Raw genomic sequence first — 23,607 nt, 5'->3', positions numbered from 1 at the left:
TACACTTTCGACATCTGTGCCTTTCAGACCTGATCTTAAGATGACATTCCATTGTTCCTGCTGATTTCTAACAGCCACAGAGGCCACCCTGACTTGCTGTGGGTGGGGACTACACAAGAGCGTGGGGGAGAGAACACCCCTGAGTGGTGGTCACTGGGTGACCACATTCAGAGGTCTCCGGCTTCAGCATTCTGGGACCTCTGATCCCCCTAACAATCTCCTACAAAACCCATCTTTGCCTGTTCAATAATGCTACCCACTACATGGTAAGAATCACATGGTAACTCACAAGCAGGTTGGGCGAGTGAGACAAAAATCAGAACAAAGCTAATCCCTGCACAACCCCACCAAAGGCTGGAGTTACGTTGCAACTAATAAGTTATCTATGAACAAGCCCAGTGTGGCCAGGCCCTCCACTGATGGGGCGGACCTACTCAAGCACCAGCTGAGGTTAGCCCAGAGTCACACACAGGCAGTGCAGAGCTGCTCCCAGCAAAGATGGGGTGGCATGAGTGGGGAGCCCTGCACTCGTCCTGGATCACTCAATTATTCTCTTCCAGATTTCAAGCCAAATGTACATTAGCCACTTGAGGTCAGGTAAGTAGGTTTCAGGTAGCCCCTCTGCCGTCTCATTCACTTTCCCACTGTATTTTGAGACAGGGGTCTCAGCTATTCCAGGTTAGTCTCAAGCTCACTATGTAGCCAAGGATGATGGTGAGCTTCTGATCCTCTTCCTCCTGAGTGTTGTGTGGAGCTGGGGCTCAAACCCAGGGCTTCACGCAGAGGGCCCTCGACCCCTGCAGATGCGGAGGGTGACACTGATGCTGTTGCAGTTTCAGGCTCTAGCATGGTTGCTCTGGCCCTGGGCACTGCCAGGCACCACTATGCAGCTTCAGCAAGTTTCATTTATCTTCACTTTTTGGCCCTGGTGTATCAGAGGGGCAAGGGATCTGTCGCCTACATCCTGGGAAGTTGGTGCCAAGCAGCCAAAGTCAGTGGTGGGGAAGCTGGAGCTGCGCTCAGCCTTTCTTTGGGTTCTTAGCATTTATTAGGACCAGAGAATGGGTGAGGTTGGAGTTTGCACATCTGGGTGTATACTGGGCCCGCGCCAACATGTGAGTGGGTGTCTTGGTTCGTACCAGCCTGGGAGCAGGCACTGGATGCAAGCATGGGTGGGCATGTTTTCAGATGTGCACAAAGACTCGGGCAGCCGTGCGCTGCTACAGAGAAGCAGGCTTCCAGACAGTGTGACGCTGCCAAGGGAGAAGGAGCAAAGAACGTGTGAGCTGGCGACATGTCTTTTTAGAACTGTCTGAGGAAACGAAGTGTGGCTGTGACAAAGCCCTCTCCTCCTTGGGAAGGGATGCCAGACTTCTCGAGTAGAGCTACCTTCTCTTGTGAGTGCCAGATACTTCCCAGCCCTTCTCTTTCTGGACAGCAAAGTCACGAGGGCCCTGCCCCACTGCTGGCATCTCTAACTGCTATTGTGAGTGTGATTTATTTACATAGCTGGCAGTGCTGTGTAATGACCAGGGCCTCCTGCATGCTAGGCAAGGACTTTACCCTGGAATGATATCCTGCGAGTGCTATTGGAGATGTAGCATTGGCTAATTCCCACGCCTTCACCTAGTCAGGCCAGGGGGCACCAGGAATTTAAGGCTCATCAGTTCCCATTCTTGCAGCCTGAACTCAGCAGTTGAGGAGTGAGCTCCACAGACAGCTTCTTCCCCAATCACGGATGAGCACTCACTGCCTCCCTTAATGGCCTGGAGTCTGAGTCTCAGTCACACTGCTTTAGACTAATACCAATTTACCTCAAAAAAAAAAAAAAAGCTGGGCATCAAAGAACCTACATATGGAGTTTGTTTTTATTGTGGCTAAGTTAGTCACTGGGAAAAAAAACTGCCCTTGCTTTGACTGCTGTTATTATAAATTGAACAAACAGAACACAAAAGAAGGCCACTGCCACACTTTGCCAAGACAAGGTAGAGCAGTCTTTAAAAGTTCCTACTTGGCCGGGCGGTGGTAGCACATGCCTTTAATCCCAGCACTCGGGAGGCAGAGGCAGGTGGATCTCTGTGAGTTTGAGGCCAGATTGGCCTACAGAGTGAGTTCCAGAGCAGCCAGGGCTGTTACACAGAGAAACCCTGTCTTGAAAAACCAAAAATCTTCACTAAAAAGTTTGTCAGATATTCTAGGCCTACAGGCCAAAGATGGATGCCCCAACACTGCAGAAGAACCTTGGGCGACTGCTCAGGCAGCAGCTGTCTCTGGCATTTCTATAGTTTTGTTTGCTCTGCACTTCTGTTTACTTAAGTAATACTATATCCTTCTCAGTTCTCTGATGGAGTTGAAGACGAGATTGTTATAGTTACGTTTTTTCTTGTTACCAAATTCAGAAAAAAACTTACATAAGAGAAATAAAATTTATAAGGTTGAAAAACATAAAAGCTTAAGTTGTTTATGCAAGATGTTTGAAGGTCTAAAAAGACATTTTTAAAATGGTAATACAAGTTATGATAGAAAGTGGTTTAGGTATAAAACTTTGGACTCACTAAGTTAGGATAGATAACAGAGTACTTTCTCTAACCTTCCCAAATACATATGGACTGGATATTGTAAGTATAATTCTTACCTGATAATTGTTTGTATTGTATGTAGTCTTACTATGCTAGAGTTAAAACCTTTTTTTATTTAGACAAAAAGGGGGAAATGCGTCAGGCAGTGGTAGCATGTGCCTTTAATCCCAGCACTCAGGAGGCAAAGGCGGGCAGATCTCTGTGAGTTCAAGGCCAGCCTGCTCAACAGAGTGAGTTCTAGGATAGGCTCAAAAGCTGCAGAGAAACCCTGTCTTGAAAAAAAAGGGGGGGGGGTAATGTTGTGGGATATTTGTACACCGTATGAAGGTGTATTGCTGAGATTGGTGTAATAGAAAGCTAAACGGCCAGTAGCTAAGCAGGAGGTATAGGCAGGAATTCCTGGGAGTGAATGGAAATAGATGACTCTAGGTACACAGAGACGCCAGGAGACACAGAAGCAGCAGGACGGGCAGTTTATGACACAACACTCATGAATAGAAATGGGTTAATTTAAATTATAAGTACAGGTTAAAAACAAGCCTAAGCTAAGGCCAAGCTTTCATAATTAATAATGTCTCCTTATTGTTATTTGGGAGTTGGCTGGCAGGACAGAGACTCATTACAATGTAGCATTAAGCAGTGAACACTGCCACAGTTTGTACAAACTGGAGTTAGTTGATATCTCCTTAAATGAGAAGCAGTCCTCTCTGAACCCATGAGGTGTGTGTATGTATGCGCATTGCTCCTGGATCCAATCACACTACTGAAGGTAGTTACCACTACCCCAGTGCGGGACAGGATGTTCTTCCCGGGTGTTGTCATTATTGTACCTGCTGGTGTCTGAAGAGGGTGTCCCATCTGAGAACCAAGTGGGCCAGACTCCTGACTCCAGAAAACAGCACTAGAAATGCTCTTGAAGGGGCAGACCCATATCCAGGCAATCCTTTGGCTGGCCTTTTGTTACAGTTTGGATAAGAAATGCCCCCAAAGGATCCTATGTTGAAGGTTCAGTCACTTCATGAACTAGTGAGCTCGTAGTGGAGTGGACTGTTAACAGATGAGGTGTGGCTGCAGGAAGCACCCACGGGGCGTGATTTTCAAGGGCACAGTTGTCCCCTCCATGGCTGAGCAGGTCCTCCACCAGGCCCTACACCTTGCCATGAAAGCAGTGAAGACAGCTGACCCCAGACAGAACCCCCTGAAATGGTGAGCTTGCAGACATCTGCCCTCCTCCCTTAGGTGGTTTCTGTCAAACACACTGACAGCTTTGTGGTCAAGAGGCAGCGCTGAGGATCACAGCTACCTAAGAGCCTTCCTGCTGTTCCCAGGGCAGAGGAGACAGCCCAGCCTTTGCTGCAATGTGGGCCCAGCCCCTTGCAAAGATGCTGAAAAGCTCTAACTCCTGATGCTGATCTATCTTCACACACTGGCCTCTCTTCTGCCCTGCCATTCCCCAAATCCTCCCACTTTCTGGACCTGTGATTTGCATGGTGCAGCTGCCAAAGGGCTGCGCCTTTCTAAGAGGAAGTCTGTGTGTGTCTGAGTTGCGTACCTTGCCTGCAGGGGTGGAGGAGTGTGCGCGCGCGCGCGCGTGTGTGTGCGCGCATGTGTGTGCATGAGCGTGCACTTGTGTGAATGCATTGGGAGACAGTCAATGGCCTTCTCTCATCACTCCTACCTTTCTAGTCAGGAAAGCTCGTGACAGCCGAGCCACCTCACTGAACCTGGGTCTCACCGTTTCAGCTAGACTGGCTGACCAGCAAGCTCTTGCCATCTTTTGTCCCTCTCTCCCAGAGCGTGCCTCACTTCCCGTTGTTCTGGGAACCCAAACTCAGGCTCTCATGCTCCCACAGCAAGCGCTTTACCAACAGAGCCGGCTCTCCAGCCCTGTCAGGAAATCGTAATGCACATTTCAGAAGAGAGATGGTGGCAGAAACCTGAGGTTAGGAACAAACAGCGCAAAACATGGCTTTCGCACAGCAACTAGAGGGACAGCCAGTCATGCACTGTGTACAGATGCCTTTCAGTCCTTATTTCAGCCTGAGCTGTTATAAGACTCTGGGGATACCACCAGAGGTGGCTCACAAAGAGCCATAGGTAGTCACGTGGGTAGAATAAGGATAAGAAAAACCCAGAGTGAGCAAACGGCACAATGCCAGCATCTAAGAGTGGCCAAGAACCAGGACGGACAGGACCATGGGATAGAGGTGGCCTGCTCTAGCATTTGTCTTGTCTGTTCCTCAAGATGTTGTGCTCTTGGTGAAGGGGTGATGGAACTATCTGGATGCTTCCCAAATACTTTGCAGGAGTTGTCTTTCAGCTCCATGATGGTATCTGGAGCGCTCTCACAGCAACCCAAGAAACAGCCCTGAGCATCCATCTTCAGCACCCACCTGCTCCAGGGAAGAGGAAGGAAGAAGAATCAATGGATGCAGAAAAATCTCCAGTCTCAGGGGCTTGGCAGGGACTCAGGTCTGCTCTTACAAGCCACAAGCAAGAAAAATGCTCTGGTGGCCATTGATGGGTCCTCCAGGCCCACTCTGAATCCTCCCTGGGCAAGAGGGTTAATGGTTATGCCAATGTCCGGGGCCCATTAAAGGAGGGGGGGCTGAAAGGCATGCCTAGAGCTGTGTGTCTAGACAGAGCACACATGACCTGTAAAGATTGATCTTAACATTGGTATGCAGATCCTAGACACTGGATTGCAAACTGTTTTTCTTTCCTATGAAAATATTTAATAAGATGTCTTTAGTCTTAAGAAAACTAAACCATGCCATCTTTATTCAAAGTCAGAACACAATGAATCAAGTAGAAATTATATGCTTTTAATGTTAATGAAAGTGAAATTTTCTAAATAAATGTTTAAAGCATATAAAAAAAAAAAGAAGAAAGGCATGCCTAGGAGTGAGACCATGTGGCACATCAACTCCCCTCTTCCAATTTGGGTCTTCACTGTCCCTGGCCAAGCTCGAGTCTGTGCGCTAACGTTTGTGTGAACAGATGATTGGAGGCTTTTGGGAAGAGCAGAGTCTCCAGTGTATCTCCAATCTCCCAGGTGGGCTCTGTGTGTCACAAGTGGCTTCTTGATCCCCTCCACCCCAGGCTCTCTGGCATGCTTTGCTTTTCCCGAGTGTAATTCGAATCCCCCAACTCATCCAAGACACAGTAGGGTGTGTTAGAAAGCAGCAAGAGGCGGATTACACCCGATATGGAGCGCTGCACTCCAGAAGGGAAAGGGGCAGAAGCGTGGCAGGCTGGCACATGCGTGGGGTATTTATAGCAGAGCCAAGTGTGGCTGGGCTTGGCAGACAATTACTAAACACAGTCGTGGAACAGGTTCTTAAGAAATCACCCGCTTTCTTGCAGAGGAACATCCGGCAGCTAAAGAAAGGGTCCCAGCTCTGCCTGGGTGGAGGGACTGCTGCCGGATGCGGGGTGGGGATATCTCAAAGAGTTCTCAAGGGAGCTGGGATGTGCTGTGAGTTGGAGAACAATGTAACACACAACACTTGTATAGCCTCTATCTGGTCATCACCCTCCCAACAACAGTCATTGATAGTGTGTGCGGCTCTGTCCCTAGAGGGCAGGGATGTGCTCACACAATTAGTTTCACTGTCCACCACCAGCACCAAGCCCAGTATAGGCACAAAATGGAATCATGCAAAATAGAACCTAGTGGAAACTGTATGCAAAATAGTGCTTGGTGCTGGGGATATAGCTCAGCTGGTCGTTTGTCTAGCTGGTAGGAGGCCCTAGGCAGAGGGAGTTTTCCTTTCTTCTTCTTTTTCTTTTCTTTCTTTTTTTTTCTGCAACGAAGTTTATTTTAGATATGAATGGTATTTTTGAGACAGTCATACTGTGTAGCTCTGTCTGGTCTAGACCTCCTTGTGTAGATCAGACTGGCCATGAACTCACAAAAACCTGCCTGTCTCTGCAGTCTGGGACTAAAGGATATTCAAGGGGTTTCCATTTTATGCCAGACACACTGGTGTGGACCTGTAATCCCAGCACTCTAGGAGGCAGAGACAGGAAAGCAGCCTTGAGTTCAAGGCCAGCCCTGTACACATAGAAAATTCTAGTCCAGCTAGGCCTGAAGAGGAAGACTCTATCTTTAAAAACAATGTTTGGGGTGTAGCTCAGTTGGCACAGTGCTTGGCTAGCATTCAGGAAGCCTGGGTTTAATCTCCTGCACTAAACAGAGAGTCTGAGGCCTGCCTGAAAGATATGAGACCCTACCTCAAAACACCCAAACACACACCCTCTCCCAGCCCAACAATGATAGAAAGCTGGGATCGGCTGGCCAGGAGCCGCTGTACACGTTAGTCAAACAGATCTGAAGAGAGACTGGAGTCTGCGAGGGGGAGGCGTAATTTGGACTGAGAAGTCTGGGATCCACCAGTGGAGGGAGGCAGGGTCTGAGTAAGGAGCAGAACTCTTCCAGCCTGGTTGTCTGAGCTCTAAGCCCAGAAGGCCACACTGTTTGCTGACTGACACTTGCTCCCACAGGCAGTCACTAGAAAACCAGAGAGAAGGCGGCAGTGCGGGAGGAGAGCTACACACCTTGGGCGGTGCTGGTAGGCCCCCTGTGGATACAAGGCAGGGTTGAAGGCTCCCAAGCTGTGAAACACCTGCTTGACCTCTTGCAGCGAGGGGCACCACAAACGCACGTCTTCATCTGTTGAGACAAAGGAGGCAGAGTTAAGACTGGGGAGAAGAGGTGGGTAACACTTCCCCTGATGCAGTCCCCAGCTCCGGCCCACTAGTTTCTCCACATCTTGGTGGCGGTGGGAACATTGGCCGCACAAGTGAAGCGACAGGTGCTTTGTGTTTTTAGGTACTCATGTGCTACAAGAGCTCATCTGGTCTTCCTCCAGGTATGAGCTGCACGGAAGCACACAGGCCAGAGGCTGGCCATGCCTGACCGTCCATTCACACCAGGTGGCAGCTGGGCTCAGCTACTCATAGCCAAATGAGACACAGCTGCGGCGTCTCCCTGCTCCCTGCCACAAACGAATGATGTGATTTTGTACCCACTGCTGCTGAGACCTCTGTGGGCTTCCTGGGCCACTGTCCTGGCCAGGCCAGGAGCAAAGCTTGCCTCCCTTTCAGGCCACATCAACAAAGGGGGAAAAAACTGTATCCTTAGGGTTTCTTCCCTGTCAGACCATTTAAGGACTTTGTTCAAAAAACAACAATAAAAAAAAAAACGATGACTGGCTGATGCCGCAGGGCAGTCACCCAGCCCACAGGCCTTTCCACCCCTTAGCCCCTCACATCCTCACTGGGAGGCCTAGGTTCTGTCTCTGACCTGTTCGCATTTCTCTGTATTATCTTATCTTTAGTTTACTTGCTTCTAGTGGCCTCTCCTCAAACAGCATACAAATTACAGGAATGCTAGTTCATTTCTGTAAACCTAGCACTTGAGTGGAGGAGGCAGGAGGATTGTTGTGACTCTCAGGTCAGTATTGGCTAAAGAAATGAGGCCATCTCTCAAAAATAAAAACAATTAAAAATAGAATTACTGCAGAGGAAGGGCCATATCTGCATTTATTTCCAGGGCCTAGGAGCAGCCAGACTGGAAGAAACTGAATGAATGAATGAATGAATGAATGAATGAACAGAGACTCCACACAGCATGACTAAGCAGTTCACAGGCACAACGGAAGCTGTGAACAGTCACACAAGGTGAGGAGGCAGTGGAAAGCCACAGGTGTTCTCAAATGTTGAATCAAGACCTTGGAGGCTGGGCTAAGACATTTGAGTAGCACCAGGAGGGTGAGTGTCCCACCTGAGGTGGAAAGTAAGGGGGGGGGCGGGCTCTTCATCCTCTGTCCTCTGGGAGCACTCGTCCAAGAGGGAGAGAAGCCAGGTAGATAAGCAAAGGCCCAGGGTGTCCCTGCAGAAATCCAAGGCAGGAAAAAGGTTTAGAGCGTGGCCAGGGGTGCCGGTGGGTGCCTGTAGACTGAATTTGGAGGCAGAAGCAGGAAGATCACTCAAGTTTCCAGCCCAGCCTGGCCTACAAACAAGACTATCTTAAATAAGCAGAATCAGAGAGCAGGCAAGGCGGCTCTCCAGGGAAAGATGTCTGCGGCTAAGTCTGACAGCCCGAGTTCGATCCCTGAGACCCATTAGTGGAAGGAGTCACTGCGCACAGGCTGTCCTCTGCCCTCCACACCTGAGCCGTGACAAGCGTGCCCATCAACTGAATACACATGCAAATAAAGAAAAATGTCATGAAATAGAAAATAAAACAAAACCCAAAGGTGAAGTGGAATCGAACCTGCCTAGGGGTGGGGGAGCTGGCTGCAGCGGGCAAGTGAGGCATGCCACAGGTAATGTGAGGGAAGCGCCCCCCCCAAGAGGTACAGCCATGACAAAAGCAGATTAACAGGAAAAAGTATGGTAGGACCAGAAGGAAGATGGGCCACAGCAAAGGGGAAAGGAAATGGCAGCGTCTTCAGGCCTAGAAAAGGGGCGCCTCCTTCCACAAGAACCATGCAGGGCTGTTCCCTAAACTTGTGAAGTCTCAGCAGGTCACACCATCTGCCTCGTTGACAGACAGCACCTGGCCAGGCACAGGGTCTTTGAAAGCTAGCCAGGGCCACTGCTTCAGCAGGAGTAGGGTGTCTCTCTCCTTAGAAATGTATATGGGTCGGGACTAACCAAGTAAGTAATGAGACTCCTGTTGTTGTTTTCTCCCTCTCGGCAACCTAACAAGTCAAAGAGCAGTAATGACAGCCCTCGACCTCCTCACAAACGAGCTGAAAAGCGGAAAGACTCCAAAACACAATACGAGTCCCTGAGCCAGAGCTCTGTTTACCTGGGCCTCTGGGGGGGCCTCTGCACGTACATGCACGCACACGTGGGCGGGAGCATGAACTTTCCAGAGAGGGGAAGAGAATGGACCTAGGGCGAGGCCCGGCTGGGCTGGAACATCCTGCCAGGCCCTCAGAGCCTCAAGGGGACGTGTCCTGCCCCACCTCAGCCCACACAGGTGCTCAGGGCTCGAAAACCCCTCTGAGGGCAGCAGGGCTGAGCACGAACGTTGGCGTCACACCTCTTCTTTCTCCAACACAGTGCCACCAGACCTGAGGTGTCGGCGCAGTTTCAAAGGAAGGGGGCCCAGATGTGGGGATAAATCAGTCCCCATCAACAGCCCTGGAAGTTGGTTCTTGGAGACAGGAAAATACCACCCAGAGCCCATAATTAAGGCTTCCTAAGTAGGCCATGCGCTCAGCTTTTCCTCAGCTCTCTGTCCCAAATGAGGGATTTCTGGAGGCTGACACATAAGAAAATCCAGACTCGAAGCCTCCAGGCTGTCTTCCTATCGAAGTTTCTCCACACACAAGACAGTCATTTTAGGTGACTCCAGAGCAGTCCTCGGACATGGGGGCTTTTCAGTGCCAGCGTGGGCAGCTGGGCTGTGCCAGAGCCTGGGGCTGGAGGCGGCCCTCTGAGTGGCTCTCCTGGGATGGAACAGACGCTTTAAAAGGAAAAACGGTATCTGGCCTAAAATAAAAGTGACTTTTCCATCTGTGTCACGGAAGAAGCTGTTTTTTCAAGGCTGTGCTCCCGGCACTGGTGACACGGAATGAGAAAACCACACGTGTCCTAAGCACTCTTGCAGCCACTTGGCCAGCGCCAGCCATTCTGAGCCTGGCTCCCAACCCCCTTTCTAGGCCTCCATCACTCATCTTGGGTCAGCACAGGTATGCCAACAGTGAAGCGGGCACCCTGGCTCTTGTGCCTGTCACCTCACCCCAGGTCGGGTGTCTACTGAGCAACACCATCTAACTCAGCCTGGGCCCTAATTTTCTGAAGTCCCATATACCTCAGGAGGAAAGAAGGCCCCAGGAAGGGGAAGAAACAGACTCTCTTTAAAAAAAAAAAAAGAAACACTTCCCAGGGAGTGTAGGGGAAGCCGGGGAACTGTCTTACTTCCCATTCCAGCTCCCATTACTTAACTTCCCTCCGCACTTTAGTGCTTACATTTAAACTAGTTTCAGTATGATTTGCTTTAGTCAGTGAAAATGTTCATTCACCCAGCCACTGTTGACCAAACACGGAGTAGGAGCTGTTGTAAATGATCCTGGAGGCCAGAGCATCGAGAACTAATGGAAACTGAACCGGGGAGTGAGACACTAGGTGGCCCAAGTGGCATGCAGGAAGTGTCCAGGATGAGTTACAGTGACAGAATAGGCTCAAAGAGACCTCAAGTCATGGTGGATTTTAGAAGCACGGGAATGGGTGTGTGGCTGTGGGATGGAGACAAGGGCATTGAGGCAGAAGAGCGCCCAGAAATAAAAGGCAAAGGGAAGTCACTGCTCTTGGGAGGTGACCCTGTCATCAAAAGGATAAAGGAAACTCTTCTAGCCAATCAGGACTTTAGTTTTTCTTTTTGTGCTCCTGGAGGGACCCAGGCTCTTGCACATGCTAAGCACATGCTCTACCACTGAGCTACATTCCCAGGGTTTGAGTTCATATTTTAAACCCATGTACATTTCATCACCCCAACCACAGCGTCAGCTCAGGGCACAGACAGCCAATCTCCCTAGTACTGACATTGCCTCTCCCAGCGCCCTCCATAAATCCTGCTGTTCTTGCCGTTTCTCCCCTTTTGTTAGTCTTGAACTTGTTCCTTTGAAATCTCTCTTCCACTCTCTCTCTCTGAGATAGGACGTTACCGCGTACCCTAGGCTGGCCTTGAACTCGCGGCAATCCTGTCTCAGTTCCCAGTTCATTTTGCATTTGTGCATTATGCTCTCTTCTCACTCATCTGAGCAGAGCCCCTCTCTCTGCTATCCCTACCAACCTCCCTACCATGTGATCCACCCTGCATGCCTCCCTGGCATCTCTGTGGGCCTCTGGCCTGTTTATTCATGGCTCTGCGTACAGCATAGATGATGGCGTCCCCAGGTCACCTCTCCTTTCCTCTGTCCTCTGTAACACACACCACTGCCTGGTGTCACCTAACACCAGAGTATTCAAGGCCCCCACCATTCAGACTGTATAGTGCCAGACCACAGAAGCACTCATACTGGCGAGAAAGAAAACATACAAAAGCTAAACAAAACCAGCCATGCTTAAAGAACCATCAAGTCTATGTTTCTATGGTGAAAAAGGAGTCTGGGGCGGTGCAGATGACAGCTGGAGCCAAGGCCTGACTGTACCTGTGGTCGGCCTGCACTGCTCCTTGTTCTGCTCTCAAGATCAAGGTCATCTCAGGGTCCAAGAAGACAACTATAGCCCAGCTATCACATCTCAGCTCCAGGAATTTTCCTCTTTCTTTCTTAATAAGCATACATTCATTGTGCAAGATACAATATTTCCATACTGTTTGGTTGGAAGCATCACTCCAGCTCCCTAACACCCCTTTATACAAAAGGTCTGGAATATTTAGTTGGGGGAGCCTCATCCCAGCCCCTTGGCATCCATCTTTGGAATACTGGGCAGGAAACTCCATTTCAAGTCCCCTCCCCTGGGAGTTGTCTTAGTCTAAACCCTACCTCCGAGAAAGCCTGCCAAATGGTGACCCCTCCCCAAGGAGGGTTAAGAAATCTCGCCAAATGGTAACCCTCTCCCCAGGGAAGGTCAAGACCACTCCCACAGGCTCTTTAAACTGCCCCCCAGAGACTAAACATGTGATCTCTAGGTTTTGCGTGGACTGCCCTTTCCTCTCTTCCCCTCTCCATGCTTTCCCTGGGTCACCCGGGAGCATTGCATTAAATATGGGCATCTTTTAATTCAGTTTAATTCTGTCTGATTGAAATTATTTGCATCTTCGGAGAGGCTCATCTTAAGAAAAACCTAACACATACATGTATATCATGTGTTAAACACACACACAATAGATCTGTGAGAGAACATATTTGTCTTTCTGAGTCTGGCTTAATTCAACATGATGAGCTCCAGTTCTACTCATTTAACTAAAAAATCATGTCATTTTATTCTCACTATATAGCCTTGGCTGACCTGGAACTTGCTATGTAGACCAGGCTGGCCTCCAACTCAAAGTCCTACCTGCTTCTGCCTCCCAAGTGTTGGACCCAGAGGTATGTGCTACTAAACCTGGATGCTGCTTGATTTTTGTTTTCTTTTTTGAGACAGGCTTTTCTCTGTGTAGCCCTGGCTGTCCTAGAACTCACTCTAATTTAGAAGAGGAAAGGGTATATTTGGCTTACACGGCCAGGTTTCAATCCAGCACTGAGAAAAGTCAGGGCAGGAACTCAAACGAGAGTAGCAAGAGGGAAAAAAAGAACAGAAGAAATATAAGTAGGAAGGGATGAAATCCAAGTATTCTCATTTGTAGATATGATTTTAGAAGAGACCATATCCCCAGAGTGGTGGCACATGTCCTCAGTTTCAGCACAGATAGGTGACTCTAAGTCTGAAGTCAACCTGGTCTGTATCTCTTGCTTCAGACCAGCCAGGGTTACACAGTGAGACTCTTATCTCAGAGACAGGGAATCTTTTAGAACTGTAATCATCAGCACTTTCAGCGAAGTGGCAGAGTGCAAAGTGCACACCCAGGAATCAGTAGCCCACTTCGAGACTAGCCACAAACAAGCTGGGAAGACAGCAGGGCAGCAGTGCAGTGCCGCTCAGACGGCCACAGTCCACCCCCACCCTGGATACTCCTGACCAAGGAAGCGAGAGACCTCTGCAATGGAAACTTCAGAACACCTGAGGAAGAAGACGTAGGAAGAAGCTAGAAGATGCTGTCCTACCAAAAGTAATTTACAGATTCAATGCAAGCACATTAAAATCCAATACCAGTCTTCACAGAAATAGAAAAACTTCATATTTATTGAATAGGGATGTACATCAACGGAACAGAAAAGAAGTCCAGATAGAAACTTGTGTAGGTACAACCACCTGCTTTTTTGACAAAACACTCATTTGTGCTCAAATAAACTGAATATTTACACATAGAAGAATGAAACTAGATCGCTATCTCTCCCCCCAAACAAAACCCAACTCCAAACGGATTGAAGACCTTAATGTAAGACCCCAAAACTCTCAAGCTACTAAAGAAAAGGCAGGGAAAACACTTCAAGATATGCACTTCAATAAAGGCTTTCAGAGAACGCTAGCTGCTCAGTAAATATGGCCAACAATGGACAAATGAAATTTGTCATGAAATTAAATAGCATTTGTACAGCAAAGGAAATCTGTCAATCATGAGAAGAGGAAGTCTGCAGAATGGGCAAAAACCCATTCTGTGTATGCCAGATACACATCTGACAAAGGATTAATTCTGTTAATAGAATATGCAAAAAACCAGCAAGAAAACAGACAACCCCATTAGAAACAGGGGCCATGGAACTGAACAGAGAGCTCACAAAGGAAGAAGTACAAATGGTCAATAAACATCTTAAAGGGTGTTCAACATCTTTAGCCATCAGCAAAACTCAAACTAAAAGGACACCAAGAGTCCATCTCACCCCAGTCAGAATGTCTATCATCAAGAAAACAAGTTACCAGGGGCCGGTAGTGCTGACCTTACTTCCCAGCACTTGGGAGGCAGAAGCAAGCAGATTTCTGAGTTCAAGGCCAGCCTGGTCTATAGGACAAGTTCCAGGACAGCCACAGAGACAACCCCCTACCCCAAAAGAAAACAAGTGACAAGCAGCGCAAGCACGGTTGTGGGGAAAGGGGAACTTTGTGGGAGTATAAATTGGTGTAGCCACGATGGAAATCAGTGTGGAGGTTTAACAAAAGGCTAAAAATAGAACTACTGTATGACTAACTAACTATGCCACTCCTGGACATACACCAAAGGACTCAGCATACCACAGAGATACATGAGCATCCACGTTCAGTGAGTCTCTGTTCAGATAGCCAGGAATAAGAAACAGTCTGTCGGCTGATGAATGGGTAATGAAAATGAGGTTCATAAACACATGGAATTGTATTCATCTCTAAAGAATAATAATAACTGCAGGGAAATGGAGTCAGAAAATATTTTTAAAAAACTAAATGGCCCAGGTTCTGAAAGACAAATGCGACATGTTCTCTCTCTTGTATGTGGATCTTAGCTTTGGGTTTTGAATTTTCTGTGTTTATCTGAAATGAATGTCTCTAGAGGCCAGCAAACTAGAAAGGAATCATGAAGGGGAGGAGAAGACATGGTGGGGGAGAGTAGAACACATATAAAAATAGAAGAGGGGTGATGGAGGAGGGTCATCTTTCTATCTGTTGTTTCATTGGTTAAGTAATAAACTGCTTGGCCTCTGATAGGACAGAAAATTAGGTAGGCGGAGTAGACAGAACAGAATGCTGGGAGAAGGAAGCTGAGTCAGGGGAGTCGCCATGATTTTCACTCCCGACACAGCCGCAGGTTAAGATCTTCCCTGGTAAGCCACCTCGTGGGCTACACAGATTATTAGAAACGGGTTAGGTCAATATGTAAGAGCTAGCCAATACGAGGCTGGAACTAATGGGCCAGGCAGTGTTTAAAAGAATACAGTTTCCGTGTAATTATTTCAGGTAAAGATAGCCGGGTGGTGGGAAGCGGCCCGCCGCTCTTATTACTACAGTGGGGAATACTGGTGTAGAAAGGTTTAAGTTGGGATGGGTGTGGGGAGACAGGAGAGAAGATGTGGGCGGAGGGATAAGCAAAACATATAGAAAGCCACATGGAAACCTACTACTTTACAAACTAATTTAAAAATGTGATGATGATGATGATGATGACGACGACGACAACGACGACGACGACAAAGAGCTTCTCCAGGCTGGAGATACAGCTCAACTGATAGAGTGCTTATCTAACTTCATGAAGCTCTGGGTTGAAGCCCTGGCACCATATAAACTGGGTGTGGCAGTGCATGCCCATAATGTCAACATGGAGGTGACAGCAGAAAGGTCAGCAGTGCAGCCATTCTTGGCTACACGGTGAGTTCACGGCCAGCCTGGTATACAGGAGACTCCGCCTGAACAAAGGAAAACAGAAGTCCCTAACAACGTCAAATCACAGAAAGTATTTGGGTGAAGAATCTGAAGTTAAAAAGAAATGCTCTCTCATTGTCTGGTCACTCTGTCCCTCTAAGAGGTTGGTCCCTCAGAATCTGGAGTTTCTCAGCCCCAGCTACCACCAGGATCCCCTGGGAACTTTAGACAGGTCTCATGCCAGTATGGTGTTGAGTGAGTTCCAGGTCTCCACTCTCCTGAGCTTTTGGCAGCCCATGATGCAATAGAACTTGGAGATAATGGCTGGACAGGTAAGGGATGCAGAGCTTCAGAGGGCACGGGAGATGAGTTAGATGGCAGCCGAGCTGGAGCACAGTATGAGTGACTGTCCCTGCAGTCCAGCTGGGCCCACAACCCTGACCTTGGGGTACAAAACAGCACAGCCAGAGCTTGGCCAACACCTCTACCTCCACAGCTGGAGGACACGAAAGGATCAGAGCAGCTATCCGAGGATGTCTGTGGCAGGCAGGCGATGTACTGGTTCTACCCATTCTGCTCACTCATCAGATAACTGCCCAAGTCCTGTGATGTGCCAGGCTCAGATGGCTGCCAGGAACCCCACAACTTAGAACTGAAAACAACACAAAGACAAGACCCTGGGGGTTTGGATACGGTCTGGAAGGTAAAGATGCTCACCACTCTGTCTGATGACCAGAGTTTAATACATAGAACCCATGTGAGGAAGGAGAGAAGAGGCTCCCATAAGTTGCCATCTGACTTCTACATGTGCACTGTGACATGCACACTTACACACACACACACACACACACACACACACACACACAAAGACACATCCACAAAGTACATTTTTTTAGTTGTGGTTGAGATGGAATTTCACTGTGTAGCTAGCCTGGATGGAACTCCTTGTTTAGACCAGGCTGGCCTCAAACTGTACTGGTGTTAAAGGTATCTACCACTACAGCTGGCAGAAATAAATAAACGTGAATTTGATCACAAGCAACACATAAGTCAGGTTTGGTGGCACACACTTGTAATGCCAGCACTTGGGAGGCAGAGACAGGAGAAGCAGAAATTAAATTATTTTTGTCCACATACTGAGTTTGAGGGCAAACCAGGCTATTTGAGCCCCTCTCTGAAAAAAGAAAGTGGGGGGTATGGGAGTAGATCTTGAAGAAGTTAAGGGGATAAATATGATCAAAACACAAAATTCTCAAAGAAATAATAAACATATATCAATATTTAATTTGAAAAAGCAAGCCCCCTTGTCCTAGCTTAGTTTCTGTTACTGTGATAAAACACTGACGGAGACCAGCTTTGGGAAGGGTTTGTGGCCTACATCTTCTGATCATCATCGAGAGAAGTCACCTCAGGAATGCAAACAGGGCAGGAACCCGGAGGCAGGGATTGAAGTAGAGACCATGAAGAAAGTTGCTTCCTTAAAGGCTCAACTATCTTAACACCTGCTCAGGGCTGGCATCACCTACAGTGGGCTAAGTTCATGCACATCAATCAGGGATAAAGAAAATGCCCTACACACTTGTGCCTTTAGGCCAAGCTGAGATAGGCAATACCTCAACTGACTTTCCATCTTCCTGGATGATGCTAGGGCTTGACAAAATAAAACAAAAAACTAACCAGCAAAAACCAATGCCTTGTTAGCCTGACACACAAATACATTAAACCATAACTTTTCCTATCTTGTTTTGTTCAAGATTATCACAATATAATACACAGTCCAACCTTTGAAAGCCTCACTATCTTTAAAACTTTCAATAAGGGGCTATAAAGACAGTGCAGGGGTTAAAAGCACTTGTAGCTCTTGCTCCAATTTCCCAAAACCACCAGTAGTTCCTGTTCCAGGGGATCCAAGACCCTCTTCTGACCTCTGTGGGTACCAGGCATGAATGTAGTAAACATACATACGTGCATGAAAAATATTCTTACATATAAAATAAATAAACCTAAAATTAAATTAAATAAAAAAAACTCAATAATTTAAAGTTCAAAGCGTCTTTAAAATATTCATATTCAACCTTTTAACTGTGGGTTTCTATAAAATTCAAATTCAATTACATGCCTTCTTGTTTCAAGGGAAGAACCAGGGCAGAATTACAATCAGATCAGAACAAAAGCAAACTCCAGCAGTGCGATAAGTCAGTGTCTGACATTTGGTGCGCACTCAGGACCATCCTTGGCAGCCTTGGCTCTCCTGCTCTGCGATCCACAGCTCACATAGCTCAGCTCAGTCCCAGGCTGTCATCCCATGGTCCTGACATCTTCAATATGCTCAGGTCTCCACTGGCCTCTTTAGGGACTCCAACGCTGCCATACGGCACCAAACTCAGCTCTTGCAGCCTTCACTGCAGCTGACGCTGTTTACCAATGGCCTCCTGCCCTCTCTAGGGAGACTATAAGCCTGCCACGCGGTGCCAAGTCTCAGCTGCTCATCATGACCACTTTGTGCCTTCAAACCATCAGCATGTGTGAGTCTCCTACACACTACCAAGTTCAGTTTCCATCCTGAGCTGCACCTCAATGATGCTGATCTCTTATTCAAATCATAGCTGATTTTCCCAGTTCCAGATAGGCGGCATCGATCATCTCTAATAAAGGTTTCATATCAGTGGGGCTGATCTGTTGTTAATCATGGCTGATCCTTCAGCCTCACTTGATCAGAAACAACAGATTCTTAATTCGATATATAGATCATAATAGCATATATATCATCATATAATAAGATAATCATGGGTGTGTGTGTGTGTGTGTGTTTGTGTGTGGCCTCCACTGTCTTCACGGCTCTCCGCATTCTTCAGTCCTAGTTAGGTATCTAACGCTGTGATAAAATGCCAACCAAAGACAATTTGGGGAAGAAAGGGTTTATTTCACCTTGAAGATTATATTCCATCACTGAAGGACATCAGGGCCTGAACTCAAATCAGGAACCTGGAGGCAGGAACTGAAGCAGAGATCATGGAGGAGCGCTGCTTTCTGGCTTGTTCCCCTTAGTTGCTCAGTTTGCTTTCTTACACACCCCAGAGCCACCTTCCCAGAGGTACACCACCTACAATGGTGTTAGACCCTCCCACATCAATCACTGATCAAGAAAACTTCCCCACAGGCTTGCTCAAGACTTAAGAAGTTATTTTCTCAACAGAGGTTCCTTTCTCTGAGATGACAGCTGATCTCTTGTCCACTTGATACACACATTCAACCACTCAAGTACAGTGTTTCCTTCCTCATCTCCTCAAGATGTCATGTCTAATATTAATAGCACAACAGAAAACTTTTCAAATTTTAAAAATACCACAATCTTAAAAACTCCAACATTTTAAAAGTTCAGGCTTTTTTAAAATAAACCAAAGTTTCTCAACTGTGGACTCCTTTAAAATCAAAAGCAAGCTAAATGCTTTCTTATTCCAAGAGGGACAAACCAGAGCACAGTCACAATCAGATCAAAGCAAACTCCGAGTCTGACTGTGTCAGCCATTCACTCATGCTTTCCTGGGCTCCCAAGGGCTCGAGCAGCTTCACCGCCCTGGACCCCCATCCAGAGCACACATTGCAATCTCATAGGCTCAGGCTGGCTCCATGCCACAGCTGCTGGTGTCCCTTTGGTGGTCATCCCACAGTCCTGACATCTCCACAATGCTGTGGCCAGGACAACCAGGCTGCACCTTCACCAATGGCCTCTCCTGGGCTCTCATCAGGGACTCTGACCCTGACATATAGCATACCAAGTTTCAACTTTTCTCCATGACCCCTTTAATCCTGGGGCTTCTACTGCAACTGAGCCTGCACCTTCACCAATGACTTCTGGTCGTCAAGTTTCAGATTCTCTCTTCCATGATCCCTTCCAATCCTGACACTCCCATGATATCAAGAGCACCATCTGGGAGATTAGTCATAGGCTCGCCTACAGGTCAATCTTATGGAGGCATTTTCTCAATTAAGGACCCTTCTCTCAGATGTCTCGAGCTTGTGCTAATAGCCAGCACCTTTTCACAGTCCCACAAAAAAGCCCAGTAAGCTCTAAGCACTCAACAGCTTTCAGGCCAACGTTCTCAGCTCCTTCTATAACCCATCTGAAAACCACACGCCAAACCTGCCACAGCGATACCTCATGACTGGGATAGCAATTTCTGACCGATTTTGGTTTCTATTGCTGTGATAAGACACTAACCCAAAGCAGCTTGTAAAAGAAAAGGTTTCTTTAGCTTATACTTTCCCATCACAGTCTGTCACTGAGGAAGGCCAAGGCAGGAACTCATGCAGGACAGGAACCTGGAGGCAGGAACTGAAACAGGCCATGGAGGAACACTCCTTACTGGCTTCCTCAGCATGTTTTCTTATACAACGAGGACTGGCACCACCCACAGTGAGCTGGAACTCACTCTGTAGACTAGGCTGGCCTTAAATTCAACTCAGAGATCCACCTGTCTATCTCTCCCAAGTTTTGAGAACCCAGTCTTAAAGTAAGTAAGTTTTTTTAAAATACTACTCTAGAGCAGTGGTTCTCAATCTGTGGGTCTCAACCCCTTTGGGGGTCAAACAACCCTTTCATGGGTGTCACCTAAGGCCATCAGAAAACACAGATATTTGCATTATGATTCATAACAGTAAAAAATTATAGTTTCGAAATAGCAACAAAAATAATTTTATGGTTGGGGGTCACCGTGACATGATGAGCTGTATTTAAGGTCACAGCATTAGGAAGCTGAGAACCACTGCTCCAGGGGTAAGTGACTGTAATACCAATACAGATGAAACTGGGGCAAGAGCATCAAAAATTCAAGGAAATGGTGAAATTATGTGTACATCAAATAATTATTTTAAAATAAATTGCTTTATGATTCACTATCACTGAAAGTCTTGGGGGTGCTTGACACAAGCTTTTGAGACAGAGTTTCATGTATCCCAGGCTGGCCTCAGCTTTGCTATGCGGCCAACGATGACCTTGAACTTCTGACCACTGAGATGAAAGATGTGTGCCACCCCCCCCCTTTTTAAAATCTCTGCTGGGGATCAAACCCAGGGCTTTGGACAGGCTAGGCAAGCATTCTACCAATAGCGTGACATCTCAACCTTGAATTCCTTTCCGTAAGAAGAACTTTGTGAGCACTGTTTCAGAGTTAGAGAGCGAGGCTGGAGAGGAGGAGGAAGGTGAGAAAATGAAAGAAGCGCTGACAGAAAGTGACTTGCCACATGGGAGCCTCTAAGCTCCAGAGTCCTGGGGACAAGATGACGGAAACGCAGTATCCAGAGACCCTGCTCAGGAAAATGAACCAATCTGTGCTCAGAGTTGAACTTCTCGCCCACTTTCAAAGCATCCGAGGAATGTCCTGGCCAGGGTCGTTCTATCTCATGACAACCCCCTCCTCCTACACAAATATGACAGATGCTGGGAGAGAATGGTCTGCGTAGGTAAAAATGAACCACATTGTTTTGGAAGCTGGTGGGAAAGGGTCTACGTGCCATTTGCTCCTTCTCTGGGGAGTTTGGGTCTCCAGCTGGGGAGAAACACTGCTTTCTACACCATAGGATTTAGTGGGACTGGGGCTGAGGTAATGGTTGGTCCCAAACCTCTGCACGGACGAAGACCACTCAGCCAAAACACATTGTTAAACAAACATGAAATCATTACTTCCTAACAGTTAATTTTCCAGGAATGCTGGCTTTCTAAACCAACTCTACCACAAGAAAAAGAAAACCAACACAAGAAGGATTGATTATTGCTAATAAACATGTTTGGCAAGGTTGCGGGACACAAGTCAGCGCAGAGAAAAGCCTCTTGTATTTTGCTATGTTAGGAGTAAAAGCCTAAGAAGGGAAGTAAAGAAAATGACCCTACTCATAATAGCATTGAAAAGAATAGAATACTTAGAAGATACATTTTTTTCTAATATTTATTTTATATACGAGTACTCTATCTGCATGTGTGACTTTATGCCAGAAGAGCACATCAGATCACACTATAGGTGGTTGTGAGTCACCACGTGGCTGCTGGGAATTGAACTGAGAACCTCTGGAAGAATAGCCAGTGCTTTTAACCGCTGAGCCATCTCTCCAGCCGGGGGATACATTTAAAAAGAGATTTTATTTATCTATTTTTAGCTGTGTATGTGTGTGTAAGCCTGCGTGAACTTTAGGAGCCCACAGATTCCAAAAGGTGTCTGGTCCCTAGAACTGACATTACAGGCAACTGACTGCCTGGTGTGGGTGCTGGGAGCAGCTTGGGTCCCCTGAAGGCAGTAAGACCTCTCAGCTGCTGAGCTTTCTCTCCTGCCCAGTGCTTAGGAATAAAGTTAAGGAGAAGAAACATAGCTCATGTATGACTGAACACCGTGGAAAGAACTCCGTGAAAAGACATCCCATGCTCATGGACTCGAAGACAAGATTGCTGCCACAGTGCCATGGTTTACATGTGTCCCCCTGTGTTAGAGACTTAATGCTCAAAGCCACAGTGTTGTGGTGATGAAGTCACGAGGGAAGAATTCCTAAGAATGGGTTGATTATCTTGGAAGGAGCTTCCGCCTGAAAGGGTGCCTCCAGCTGCCGCCCCATACATTCGCAATGCCCTCAGTGACTGTGACACTGTGACCAGAGTGGCCGTCAGGCTTAGACTTCCCAGTCTCCAAAACAGTGAGCCAAGTGCATGTCTATTGTTTCCAGATCACCCAGTCTGTGGTACTCTGCTAAGGCAACATGAAACAAACCGAGACAGAAGGCAAGCACTGTGCGGTTAGCTACAGATTCAACACAACCAAGAATAAAAACTCCAGCTGTTATTTTTACATAAATTGTCAAGAGTTCCATGGTGTCTCAGATGAAAATGTGGGGACTCTGAACTGCTGCAACCATTTCAGAAAGGGTAGAGGATGAACAGAACTCATTCTGAAATCTACAGTTAGTCAGGAACTCAGACTGCTGGCCTAAGAACAGACACACACACCAAGGAGGAAACTGTGAATTCAGAAAGAGACTCCTACATTCATGATCAACTGACTTCCAACAAGGCTGACCAGATAATTCAATAAAAAGGGAATGGTGCCAGGACAACTAGACAGCTCCAATAAAAAAATAGAGCTGAGCCAGGCAGTGGTGGCGCACGCCTTTAATCCTAGCACTGGGGAGGCGGAGGCAGGCGGATCTCTGAGTTCGAGATCTATTCGAGGTCTACAGAGTGAGTTCTAGGGGATCACGGCTACACGGAAAAACCATCTCTCAAAAAACCAAAGTGGGGGAGGAGAGAATGAAGTTGAACCTCTGTCTTACACTTTGCATACAAGCGAGAGACTCTGAAGTGGATCAAAAGGCACATATGCACTTTATTTATATACACTTATTTTTTAAAAAAACTAGGCTGGCCTCAAACTCGGAGATCTGTTTCTCTGCCTCCTGAGTGCGGGGATTAAAGGTGTGCAATACCACTTCCTGGATATTGATATTCGAGCAGAAGGAGAAGCAAATTGGTAAACTGAACTTTACCAAATGAAAGCTGCAAAGTGGGGAGCTGGGCTGGGGGGCTGCTCAGTGGACAAGACTGCTTGTTCTGCAAACCCGTGAACCTGAGCTTGAAACCCCAGTACCCACAGAAAAAAACTGGGCATAAGTATGTGTGCCTGTAACCCCAACATTGACAGCTTGCTGGACAGTGAGTCCAGCTCAAATGAATGAGCATCCAATTCAGTCAGAATTGTCTCAGAGCAGTAAGGCAGAATAAAGCAGGCATGAACCTTGAAAACCTATTGCAAAAAGCCAGAGACTGTGATATTACATACAACAGTCACTATGGCACTGACAAGCTACCAGCATTTGTGAGGCAGAGGCAAAGGCAGGGGTGAGTTTGGCATCAGCCAGTCTGATCTACATAGTGGGTTCCAGGTCAGCCAGGGCTACATGGTGAGATCCTGTGTTTAAAGAAAAAGAATTCAAGACTAGTCTCAGATACACAGGTTAGTCTGGGATACATAAGATCCCGTCCAAAAAAAAAAAAAAAAACCAGAAACAAAAAAACCAAAGAAACCTAACTAACTAAACTTTGTGTCAAGCAGGCAAAGCCTTAGAGACAGTAGATTAAGGGTGGTCAGGACCTGGG

General features: G+C 47.2%; 1 protein-coding gene across 1 annotated transcript in view; it reads right to left on the bottom strand.

Annotated features, from left to right (window-relative positions):
• The window catches only part of Fam178b (family with sequence similarity 178 member B), a 135,538-nt gene that overhangs the window by 40,208 nt on the left and 71,723 nt on the right, over positions 1-23,607 (bottom strand). The window contains exon 8 of the mRNA XM_075980437.1: positions 7,140-7,254. Within this exon, the coding sequence (XP_075836552.1) occupies positions 7,140-7,254 (115 nt within the window). The remainder of the gene's footprint in view (positions 1-7,139; positions 7,255-23,607) is intronic.

Source organism: Microtus pennsylvanicus, chromosome 7 (genome assembly GCF_037038515.1).
Source record: "Microtus pennsylvanicus isolate mMicPen1 chromosome 7, mMicPen1.hap1, whole genome shotgun sequence".
NCBI classification, from domain to species: Eukaryota; Metazoa; Chordata; class Mammalia; order Rodentia; family Cricetidae; genus Microtus; species Microtus pennsylvanicus.
The sequence above is the reverse complement of the archived record's forward strand: the minus strand, read 5'-3'. Positions and strand labels throughout refer to the sequence as shown.